This window comes from Limanda limanda, chromosome 5 (assembly GCF_963576545.1).
Source record: "Limanda limanda chromosome 5, fLimLim1.1, whole genome shotgun sequence".
In the NCBI taxonomy this organism is placed as follows: domain Eukaryota; kingdom Metazoa; phylum Chordata; class Actinopteri; order Pleuronectiformes; family Pleuronectidae; genus Limanda; species Limanda limanda.
Window position 1 is genome coordinate 27361239 of NC_083640.1, and position 12091 is coordinate 27373329.

The following is a 12091-nucleotide window of genomic DNA, read 5'->3' on the forward strand; positions in this document are numbered from 1 at the left end:
ATAAGAATATTTTAAATTGGAAAATAGCCCACGCCTCAAAACTGTGTGTATGTCATTATTTTAAGAGTGAAGGTACATAGCATCCCATAAACCATTGTGAGCCCCCACTGACACCACTCTTCAGTACATGACCTGACATGATTTTCTCCCTTTGGACTCTTTTCATATTCACTAAAAAAACGCCCCATGTTAGAGAGGGAAATCATAATTGTTCGGTGGTAAACCCAGTGTCAGGCTTAACCCTCCGATTGAATGATTTCCCCAGTTGTGGTCAACATTTCCATGGTAACAGCCCGGTCCGTAGACACTGCTATTACACCTGAGGATTGTGGGTAGGGTAGTGCCTCTCGCCAATGAAAGTGTTTTTCTATATGATAAGAACTTTTGGTTTCACAATATCATAGCTTGTAGTAAACCTACCTTGGATGGTAACAATGGGCCTCATTTACTAACAATGCGTACGCACAAATCTGTGCTTAAACCATGCGTACGACTGTCAACGCACAAATCCGGGATTCATAAATATGTTCTTACCTAAATTTGTTCATACTGTCAGAACAAATTTAGAACTTCCTTAGACCATGCGTGCGTATAAATGATCAAGGCCAGACTGTCCTGGAAAATGTAAACACACACCCTTTTGACTAAATGCATAGTATATTAAAACTTCATTTATTTAAATAAAAAAAGTAGATAGATAGCAGTTATATAATTTACTAATGCATTGACCAAATGTATTAAATAACCATGAAATTGACGCCCTTTCATTCTCATCATCTCTATAAAAACCTGCTGAATTCATATCAATATTTCTGGATAAACGGGGCGTCGCTTCTTCTGCAACAATGAAGTTAAAACACAGCGCTGTGTCTGAAACTTCTGTCTGCAGGAGTTTGTGTGTCTGTGTGTGTGTGCGCTAGTCTCTGTCCCTCTTCACACACGAACGGATAATCACATGTATTTAGTTATTAATCAATGATGTTAGATCATGTTACTTTAATCCTGATGTCCTGACTGTGCGCCTCACGTTACGTCTTGTGTTGTATAGCATGTTTCAACATGTGTCTCATAAACTCTAGAGAATCAAACACACACAAAGTAAACATCAGCACTGTACGTGTCCTAATAACCTGTTATCAGTGCTGGTGTTTATTGTTAAAGTGTAAAGTGAGTGCAGGTCAGAGGGGGAGTGAGGAGGAAAAAGACAGAGACTCCTACAGAGACACAGGACGAGAAGGCCACGTCCACGTCACTATGCATCTTAGAGAAATGTCCACAGCTCTATTGCTCAGCTCTGTGCAGGACACAGCATTCACTACCTCAGTTATTACAGCCAAGGTAAAAAAAAAATCGTCACACCGGAGGACATGCTACAGAGTTCTGCTTTTGTAAGATTCTTCTATTTTTTACCTTTTGGGGGGATCTCTTAGATCTTCGCTGTTCAGCACACCGGACTCTTCATGACAAACAGATGTCCTTATATGGAGAAATAGAGGCGTGTCAGTATGCTAATTGCAGAGAGCAAACATACGCCTGACAATTTAGAATAATATTGATTCACAAACATACGCATGATGGCGAGTACAAAATCAACTGGTGCACACGTGTATTTCACATCCATCTCTAGCATTGACTTAGTGAAAGCAAGAATAGTTTCACAAAACATGCATTTTTGTGATTTCAATTTGGTATATATGAATGAAAATGTTAATGTTGTTTATGACAATACCTTCAACCAAAGCCATTCCTTTTTTTGTTTTCCCCAAATAATAAACTTATTTTAGATTCAGTAGGTGTTAATCACACATTTTGTAATTGTTTCAACTCAAATTGCATTGTGCTTTAATGCTTTAAAAGAAATTATTGAGTTTGAAAAAGGTAAAAACTAGGTCATACCATCATGTACATACATTATAATGTAACCTAATAATATACATTTTATAAAGGTGGATATGTATAGAAAGAGATGAGTTCCAAATAATTTTACAAAAGTAAAAGAAAGCGAATCAAACCAAAGAGCATTTCCCTTTCCTCTTGTACTGATAGATTCATAGCAGTGTTCTGAGATGAAACCTGGAAATGCTGCAAGGCTCCATATGTGATGGCACACCAGCTGGCACTGGACCAGACCCCAGGGAGTGAGAGGCATGGATGGGGAGAGGTGGAAGAAGAGGGAGGAGGAGGAGGAGGAGGCAGGGAGAGTGTGGGGACAAACAAGCAGACGTTTCAATGAGCGTGATAGACTTCCAGATGCACAAGTACACGTCTGGGACCTGCTGTAGGTCATCAGAGGATACAGTTGATGTCTTCATCTTCTGTCCTACCAACATCCAGCTCTTTGTAAATACCATAAATAAGTACATGAGCACACAGTGAAGTTGGTGACTCACAGGCACAGACATACTGAACATGCTGTGTCCCAGTTCAGGGGCTGCCATCTATCAAATCTACATTTTTAACACTGAACATGTCATACTGGGATGAAAGAGTGTATCAGAGGCTCTTCAAATGAAGCCAAGAGAAGTTCTGATCGTGTCCCAAACCCAGCATGAGTCCCGTTTGATGTTTGAGGTTTATAGGGGGCCAGTGATGATGCTATAATTAATCGTCCTGTGTCTTGTTACCGCTGGGTGCACAGATCCAGGCCTCCACACATCTGTGGTCCTAGTTTTAGGAGCCAGTTGACCTGGATGCTATCACTGATGTGGTGGTAGTGCAGAGAAGGAACTTTTATTTCAGACAACTTATACTCCAAGGAGGTAGCGGCTAATGTTGTCTCTAAAATAGGTGTTTATGATACAGTTTATAAGGTTTTCTACTTTTTGAAAAAAATCTACTGTTGCTAAGGTGAAACTAAAGCCTCTTCACACATGCACAATGTTACATCAACACTACAGTCTTAATCACTTCTTAAAAAAAAAAAACCTTTGCTGAAGGGATCTTTAGGAGTAAGGAGGATCTGCCCCTGTCCAGCATCCATCCTCTGAAGTCAGGCTAAATCCTTGAGCTAAATAGTGTTAGATGATACTTTGGATGTGATAGGTTGTTATAAGTTTGGCTTGAACAAATACAGATAAATGAAGGTGTTTTGAATTATTTAATTTACTGACTTGTGCATTGGGAACATCCATTATGAAGGAAAGAAGCAGTGCAGCTATGAGCAGCAAATTCTACAAAAACCCAGTCTTGCAGTAATTGAAGATCTCAGACCTAAAGTTATGTAATAATGAATTTCCATTAAAGCATTTCAGAGACTTAAACCCTGACAACAACGTCACAGACATTTTGCAGAACAAACTTTTTCCTCTGTGTTTGAGCCTTGCGACCACATTTTAAGTCTCTAAGACGTATTGAGTACAGATGTTCTATAACTCAGTTTTTTGTGTATCCATGTGCAGATACAAAACGAAAAAAAATTGGTTTGTGCAATGAGCATGCACCAGAAACAACACATATTACTTGGACCACGGATTCTTGTGTGGTGTTTCACTGAGTTTTGATGAACACCTTGTCACCTACTGGCCTGTCATGCTCGTTTGAGCGATTATTGTCATTTTCATGTTCTTGTCGGGACAGAAATATTTTGAGAAGCTAAAATCATGTGGACAGAGATTTTTCTTAAAAATGGAGGAGAAAAACTATCTGCAGTAGTGTAGACAATCCTTAATGTCTTGTCGATCTGTGTCATAAATGATAAAGTAGGCTGTTAAAATCCAGTTTCTTATAACTACTAAAAGAGTTTTTGAAGGGACTCGAGCTTCCTTTGCACTCACATAGTCATTAATCACTGTAAAACAAGTTTCCCACCTGTAGGGGACCTCAGAACCATTTTCATTATTTTCCAACTCACTGTTACTCTCCGGCCGCAGCACAGCTCACTCTTCACACCAGGTGTCTGATATCTATCATAGCTGACACAATATTTTGAATGTTTAAAAGAGCCATTACAAAGCAGACATCTGTGGATGAGCAAAAGCCTTTGATCAAATTGATGCGTAAAGCAGGCAACATTATGTCTTACATATCTGAAAAGGGCTTTAATGTTTCCTACTGTATATCCAGGAATGTGTTTAAGGTTGAGACCATCTTAGGAGTGGGAACCACCAGCCTTTAACGGGTGAATTTAATTTTTCGCTCAAACTCAGGTTCCTACTTACAGTATATCATGAATTACCTCACCACCTGTAATGGAGAACACAACCGTCTGTATCAGCCTTTAAAGGCAGCCGCATTGAGTGAGGAGACTTTACTCTTTCCTCCCTCCCTCTGGGACCCTGCTCTGCCTGGTCTTTGCATTACTATGGATCCACTCTGACAGATGTGTCTGTATGGACAGAAAACATCACCAGGAGTGGCTTTCACTTATACTGAGCTATTACAGTGTAAGTGGCATGATGACCTTTTTCATATGCACTCAGCTGCAGCGCTGAATAAACAGAATAAAATTGCTGCAGGGCCCCCCTCCGACACTCTCTCTGCATCATCGCGGCTTTGTCGGTTTTCATTTCCTAGCGTCTGATGTTACTTAGGGAAATTAAGTATTATCTCACTTTTTTTTCACTCTTTGTCTGTTTCTCTCTCCCTCACCTTTTCCTCTTCAGCTTATTCAGACTCTGAAGAGGCTGATGAGACCCACGTCGGTTGAATTCAAGTCTCCTCTAGAGCTGTCTGCACAGGGTGAGAGCACCACACACACACACACGCCATATTAGTGGTTTTCTGCTGTCTTCATGTTTATTGCACTGCATGCACACACACACACACAAAACAACAACTACACCCAGTGGTGTTTATATTGAATTAGCACCTTTGGCCTCACTGGTACAACCACTGAATGTTAATAGTGGACATAAATCAATGCCAGTATGCTGCTCAGCAATGAAGAAAGCATATTAGGGAGTTAAAATAAAGGAGTGAGAAGTCTGCACAGCCCTTAATGCATCCCTCATCAATCATTCGTCTGACATCTATTGATGTTGCGCTAGTTATTTTACTATTAAAATGTCATTATCACCTGTGTAGTACCACATGTAGTGCAAAAAAGCATTCAGCACTTATTTTTAATTCACATGTCTGAATTCACAGTTTCCATGAAAGACAATTCAGATGCTGGCGCCTATTGATTGTTTGGTTTTGACCAAATGAAACTATTACTGACTTATAAATCTGAGGAGTCAAGTTGTTGAAGGAGAGCTAGAAGAATGACAGTAGATTTGTGATAAAGGACCTTTTATGTATGGATGTATTCATTTGAGTTCACAGCACTCTTCAACTCGTTTTTGGTTCAATATTTTATGTCCCTGAAGGTTAATTGCTGTACAGCAAGGTAATCGAAGAAGTCAACCCCATGTCGACCGTCCATTCTGCAGTGTCTGACTTCTCAGTGTTGATCATCAGGACTTCAGAGTGCACCATAACACTGACCATGTCACTTGGTGTTGTGTCATTTTATGAAGAACACACCAGAGATAGAAAAGAAGTCAGAAGTATTGTAGCCAGGATGGCATACCCTTTAGCCATCGGCTTCATCCCCAACAATATGTATCAAATGGTCACTGATGCTACAGTATGTTTACACCTGTCATCAACACTATGTCAAGTTTGGAAATGGTGATGCAGTCACCCATTCTTGTCTCGACTCGTCTGCCAGAGGTGAACACAAAACATCAGTCAATAACCCTTCCCCAAACTGCAGAGTACACAATCTGCTTCCTGTTTGCATGAGCACACACACGCCAGTGAACGTGGAAACTCCTGTGGACAGGATGGTAGACAAAAGATGTGAACACAACAGGTTCTCTCAGGTGTGGCCCAAAACAGCTGCAGTGAGTCACTGTCATCTCAGTGCAGTCAAACATTTATTCTGGAGGGTGAGACTTTGAGATTGGGATTTGACCTTGATCCCTCCTGTGTTTACTTTCTTGTAACCCCTCCAGACACATCCCTCCAGAGTGAACATTCTCACATGGGTTTTACTGATACTTACCTTTTTATGTGCAAACCAAACCAACGGGTCAAAATTGAAGTAGGTACCGTTCGTGGAACATTTCATGGTGAACTAATTGATTGGCAAAAAAAAAATTTATATAGAAATTTGTGAAGCAATGACTGATGACACCCTGACAGAAAATCAATCGCTGCACCTCCATGACCCAGATCCTGCTCCTGCCCTGATTACACTAATGTCAGCAAGTCTGAGGATGACAATTCCCATTACACTCTGACAATCATTAATCATGTCTGATGCCCGTAAGATACAAATCTTGAACAAAAGGTGTAATGGGGTATAATACACTTAATATAATAACATCACTGCAGCCAGTTGAGTATGTTTTTTATCTTTTATATATTTAATGTTGAATGCTCTTTCTGATGCTGCCTGGGTTCAGGGGAGATGGAGATTTAACACCCAACTACCACCTGAGCCATGCCCCCCAACCCTAGAGGATTACACATGTACATCACGGATTAGATGTCTTTCATTGTCTTTCAACTTCACGTGTTTAAGGGGAGTTTTTTTATCCAATCATCATTGAGCGATCAGGCCTGCAGTAACTTAATTAGCTCAAGATGGATGGTTACCCTGAGATGGCAGACAGCCCAGGCATTAGGGTGTCAGAACACATACACACACACAATATAGACAATAAACAACGCAAACAAGGTATGACACATGGCTCAAACATTGTGGTCTGTACTGAGCTGTGGATTTGGTGAATTGTTCCACCGTTAATTAGATGAGCTCAGGTTTTTCAGTTTTTTACAATTTTGCACAATTAACTTTGTTGTTTTTTTTGTGTTTTTTTGCTGCAGGCAAAGAGATGATCGAGATGTACTTTGATTTCCGTCTGTTCCGCCTGTGGAAAAGCCGTCGGCACTCGAAGATGCTGGACTATGAGGACCTCTTGTGACGTCAGCCACTTTCTGTTGGCTTGTCGGCCGGTTATCTCATGTCTAAGCCTACTGATGTACGGTGACAGGGCGTTTGGCTGAAGGGCCCTTCAGAGGCAGCTAGACCAGCTCTGTGGCAGAGCAGGAGCAGCAGCGCAGCTGGCTCTGTTTTTCACCTCTGAAGTGACGGAGGTCCTGTAGATTCAGCCAGTGGTGTGCTTTTTCCTCCCTTATCCATTTTCCATTCTGCCTATCTCTCTGAGAAAAGAGAAAAAGAAGGACGAGAATAAGGAGGAGAAACAAGGGACTCATCATCCTAGCCTAAATGTGTCAGCAGACACTAACTAGAGTTTAGATTCCTGAGATCATAGCGATAGTGATAGCAGAGCGACAGAGCAGAACGAACTCCACACTTCTGAGTTTAGAGGCTGACAGATTTATTTATTTAGTTGGTTGCGTTTTGCCTCTTTTGCCTCAGCTAATCTTTTAGGATGCAGGTTTATAGGACAGAATTATTTTCTCTGTCATGTGTGGATGTTTTCTGCAAGGGAATTAGAGCTTATATGTAAATAAACAAGTGCTTAGCGGAGCATTAGAGAATCAATTTCCAGCATCTCTTTGTCATGTGAAAATCTAGACAATAAATTAATCAGATCTATTTATCACAACTGTTTTAAAACTTCAAATAACTGTATTAGCATTTTTTGTACAGATTGTTGTGTTCACTCAGGTTAAATCCCTTGTTTGATACTAAGAATTGTATTCAGTGTTTGCAACATACTGTAGATCAGAATCTGATGCCTACATACTCCACACAAAGCCATTGCCAGTGGTTTACATGACCGTCAGGGATGTCATATGGAGGCTGGAGGTTTCCTATATTTTCATAGTCTGTCAAGTCAACAGTAGCCAAACATACAGATGTATCTGTGCATCTTTCTGAACTTTACAACATTGCGTTTGACCCGGCTGAGCCTACACCAGCTTTTCTTTCTGAGCTGTCGGTTCATGGTCCTGAACATTTTTAGTGTGTTGTGTGTCTCCATTGGTGACTTCTGCATTGTGTTGTTCTGTGAAGAGGTTGCAGGTGGAGTCAATAACACCATCGGCAGTGTCTTTATAAGGAGTAGGAACATACATGCTGCACTGTATATTTACTTTATTTCAACTCTCCATTTACTGTCATCTTTCCGAGTGAATAAGAATTTCTTATTGTAGACTTAGTTTGACGTTTTCAAAGTAGCAATTACGCGGTAGAGGTGACACTTAACTCTGAGTTGGTTTTTTCACCTCACTACTACACTTTGGTTTATGTGTTATAAACAGATTTGCTGAATATCACAAGATAAAGGTCTGTCATTGTCAACAGTCATGTTTGGTATTAATATCCATTGTTAATAAACAAGGACATTTTAATTTCAAGACTTTTTAACTTAATGAAGTTAAGGTCAAATTTGAGCAGTACCCCTTGTGACAGGGATCTTAATAAAATCTTCACTAGGCAGAGAGAAATAATTATTACCTTTCTTATAACCTTTCTTATGACCTTATCTTGTTGTTGAGTTATTTCAGACTTGAACTAGTGTAGCCCATCTAATAACAAAGGACACTATTAGCCTGATGCTGCATTTCTGTCATTGTCTCTAGTTGCTGAAAGCAATCCTGTTTTTTCTTTTGTTTAAAGCATTTTACTGTATAGCTATGAAATACTCAAACTATTGCTAAATATCTAGCATTAATTTATTTTATGTTACTAACACAAAATATTTTTGGGCCAAGTGCCTTTTGAGAACTTGGTCATTTTGGAACAATATAACTACTGGCATTGGATAAGTGTAGTTTCAAGAAGGAGAAGTGGCATTTATATATCACCGTTTCAAGCTTGTGCTGAGGCGGCCATGTCCTTTGGTATATTCATGTATATATATACATATATTCTCTCTGAGATATATAGCTACATCATCATGCAATGTCCTTGCAAAGATAGGGGAAAAAAGGAAAATCCACTGAAAGTTAGGGCTTTTTTGCTTTTTCATTGCGTCATTAACTTGGTTGCCAGATCAAGATTCAGGGACTATCAGTGTAGTCAGACAACAGTATGTGTAATTTATTAACACACACCTCCTAAATGTTTATCCCAGCTTCCCTGCACATCGTGTGTCGTGACTTGTGTGTGCGTGACAGCACTTTCGCTGCTTATCGGTACATTCAAGTCTGTCAGCGGTGATGCTTGCTGATCCATGTGAAACGTTTGAACTGGAAGAAGAGTTCATTGCAGTGGAATGAATATATTGAACTCTATAAGGAGAGATGTGAACCAAAATGGAAATACTGAGGCATTTAACCCCGCCCTTTTGCCAGTGAGGTTGTAAAACATTCTGTTTAATAATTCTGAAGTTAGTTACTGTCTTAAGAGGCCTGTTCTAATGAACTATAGCCATTTAAGTGGATGAAGAAAATGAAATGGACTATTCTTGACTTTCCTCAGATACGTTGATGCTGCTCTTTGCATTATTTACTTCCTACCATGAAAGTGAGCTGACATATGTTTCTGCATTTAAGATATTTGTGTATCACTGTAAATTTTATTTATGCCTCGTGCCACATAAAATGTTCACTCATTCAGTACATACTGCTGTTAAGGTATCGTTGTGCTTCAAACTAGCTTGTGTCAAGATTATTGTGATAATTTGGTGTAATTTCTGTAAACAGGTAAGACCATAGTGGTTGCTAATGTCAACAGAAAACTTGTTGGAAACACTGGTATGTTCATGTGTTGGAATACTTATATTGCCCAGTAGTAGCAGTAGGTTTATGCATAAGTAACTACTCCTTGTTTGTATCATTGTTCCGTCCAGCACACTGTAAATTCTGAAACAGTATTCAGGTACTTTAAAGGTCCAGTGTGTAGAGTTTGCCGGAAATTCTATATAATGTTTATAATGATGTTTGCATCAGTTCATAATCACCTTAAGCTAATAATCATTGTGCAACCACTGAATAGGCCCTTTATATCAACATTTTGATATGGTCATTTACCACAGAGTCCACTATGTTGGACTGCCATGTTTCTTCTACAGTAGCCCACAATAGACAAACCACACTCTTGTCTTTTACATTAAGTCATCACGGGCTCTCCAACACTTAAAAGGGAAGGGTGAGAGGATGAGTTTCTAGTTAAATGCAATCTGCACCCTCACCACTAGATGCCACTAAACTTCACACACGGACCCTTTAATTACCTGAAATGCAGAGAGACATGCTCATATCAGAAAGAGAGCTTTATTTTGAAATTCCTGTCTTTAATGACTTATAACTGTGAGTGTTATAATAAGACACTTTCTGTGTTTGCTGTAAATGCAAACATTTTCACCAGTTTAATCCATTGCCTCAATAAAATTGGTTACATTTACACATCAGCAATTCCATCAGTGAGTACGAGTGAAAAGAGAATCAATCACATCAACTACAAAAACTAATTTAGTATTTATTTCTACTCTCATTTACAATTAGCATCTTCTGTTTGTGGTATATCACTGATCCTGTCAGTGGAACACTTCTAACAAATGTTTCACAATCTGTGCAGGTATGTTGTTTTTCTACTGATGGAATTAGTTATCTGATCATGTATATAATGCTGAAATTATTTTGTGAACTAGTACCAGTATTTCCACCTCAGACTATGAATTGTATTAATTGTCACACAGTCAGTAGACATTCTTGTTGATGGTCTTGCATGTTAACAGTCTTGATAAAATCTCAAAATTAATGTAATGTCCATTCCTGTTAAAATCATATAACACTTAAGGTTCATGAGAAACATCACATCCTGACTCTAGCTCATGACCTTTGCTGTCTTGAGTGCTCAATTATTTCTTCACCTAATCAATCTGACTTTAGAAATTGTTGTTCATTCATGATTTTGCTTTGTGTAGATATGTATTTGTTAAAACATCAGCCGATCTGCAAATTTTTTTCCGTAGCAAATTATAGAGTCCTGTGTTGAGTACATTTCTTTAATGTACAGGATGGAGTACATTGTTCAAGGTATTGTTTTAGTCTGTAATACCTTAGATTTTGAAAGAGTGTCAAATTCCAGTGCTGTCTGATTATGGACACAAACAAAGTGAGAAATACATGGAAGACTGACGCAGCTGATTGCAGTTTGTTCACTACTCGGCTCCTTAATATTCAAATGGAGTTTAGTCTAGCACTCGTAGACTCCTCTGTCTCCTCTGCCCTAGACTTTAAGTGAAATCCGTCCCCCAAAGCCTAATAACACACCTGCTCAAATGTGGGAAGTGCATCTTAAGTCAATATATTTGATCCTGCTGCTTTTGAGCTGGATTCAATAGCAAGTTACACTCGGAATTCACACGAGCCTGAAGGGTTTCCTTCACAAAGAAAAGGGAGATTCACCAAGCTCATTAAATTCTCCCTGAGGCTGTGATCAGTTGATACTCGCCTCTCTTAGCGTTGCAAAATGGTTGATAGCTGCTCATAAGCTGCATAATTAGCACCAGCTAGCTAACCGTGATTAGTAAAGTAGTAAAATCATGCAACAAAAAGATCAGTTAATTGTTTCTGTTTGATGTTTCTGTCACATATACATTTTAACATTGCCAAATTCTAACCAACTGGTTAAGTTATTATTATTATGAATTATTATTATTATTTTATTTTTTTGGTTACATGTAAGTTGTGGAGAAGGTGTTACACGCACCTTTGAGACATACACTGAACTCTTGATTATTTCCTGAAATTCATTATCCGGAGGGGCTATATGTGAGAATGCATGTGAGTCTGCTGCCCCGACATTCTCCAAAGTTTCTCCGACCAGCCCCCTAGTAAAAAACGCAAGATAATGTAAAGTATAAGAATGCAGCAGGAGAATATCTGGAGGATTCATTGCGAGTGGGCCCATTGATTGATTAACTCACAAAGGATGCAAAATGGAAAAAACTAACAAAAAGAATACGAACATCTCAGGATGAAAAAGAGGTGTCAGATGTAGAAGACACAGACGAAGATGTCAACTTGGAAAGACACCTAGAGAATTTAGAGCTTTTGGTGAAATGAGCCACGCCGGTGTTTATGTGCTTAAACAAAAACATGTGATCTCAACAGGGGAATTTATAGATATGTGTCCTTCCTCATGATGCCCAAACCCTCCCCTGAACGATCCAGAAATTACTGTGCT

The 12091-nt window shown here is 39.2% G+C and overlaps 1 protein-coding gene across 1 annotated transcript in view; it reads left to right on the plus strand.

Annotated features, from left to right (window-relative positions):
- The window catches only part of nsmfb (NMDA receptor synaptonuclear signaling and neuronal migration factor b), a 54988-nt gene extending 43505 nt beyond the window's left edge, over positions 1–11483 (plus strand). The window contains exons 15-16 of the mRNA XM_061072394.1: positions 4602–4677; positions 6814–11483. Coding sequence (XP_060928377.1) covers positions 4602–4677; positions 6814–6911 — 174 coding nt within the window. The 3' untranslated portion in view covers positions 6912–11483. The remainder of the gene's footprint in view (positions 1–4601; positions 4678–6813) is intronic.
- The last annotated feature ends 608 nt before the right edge of the window (positions 11484–12091 follow it).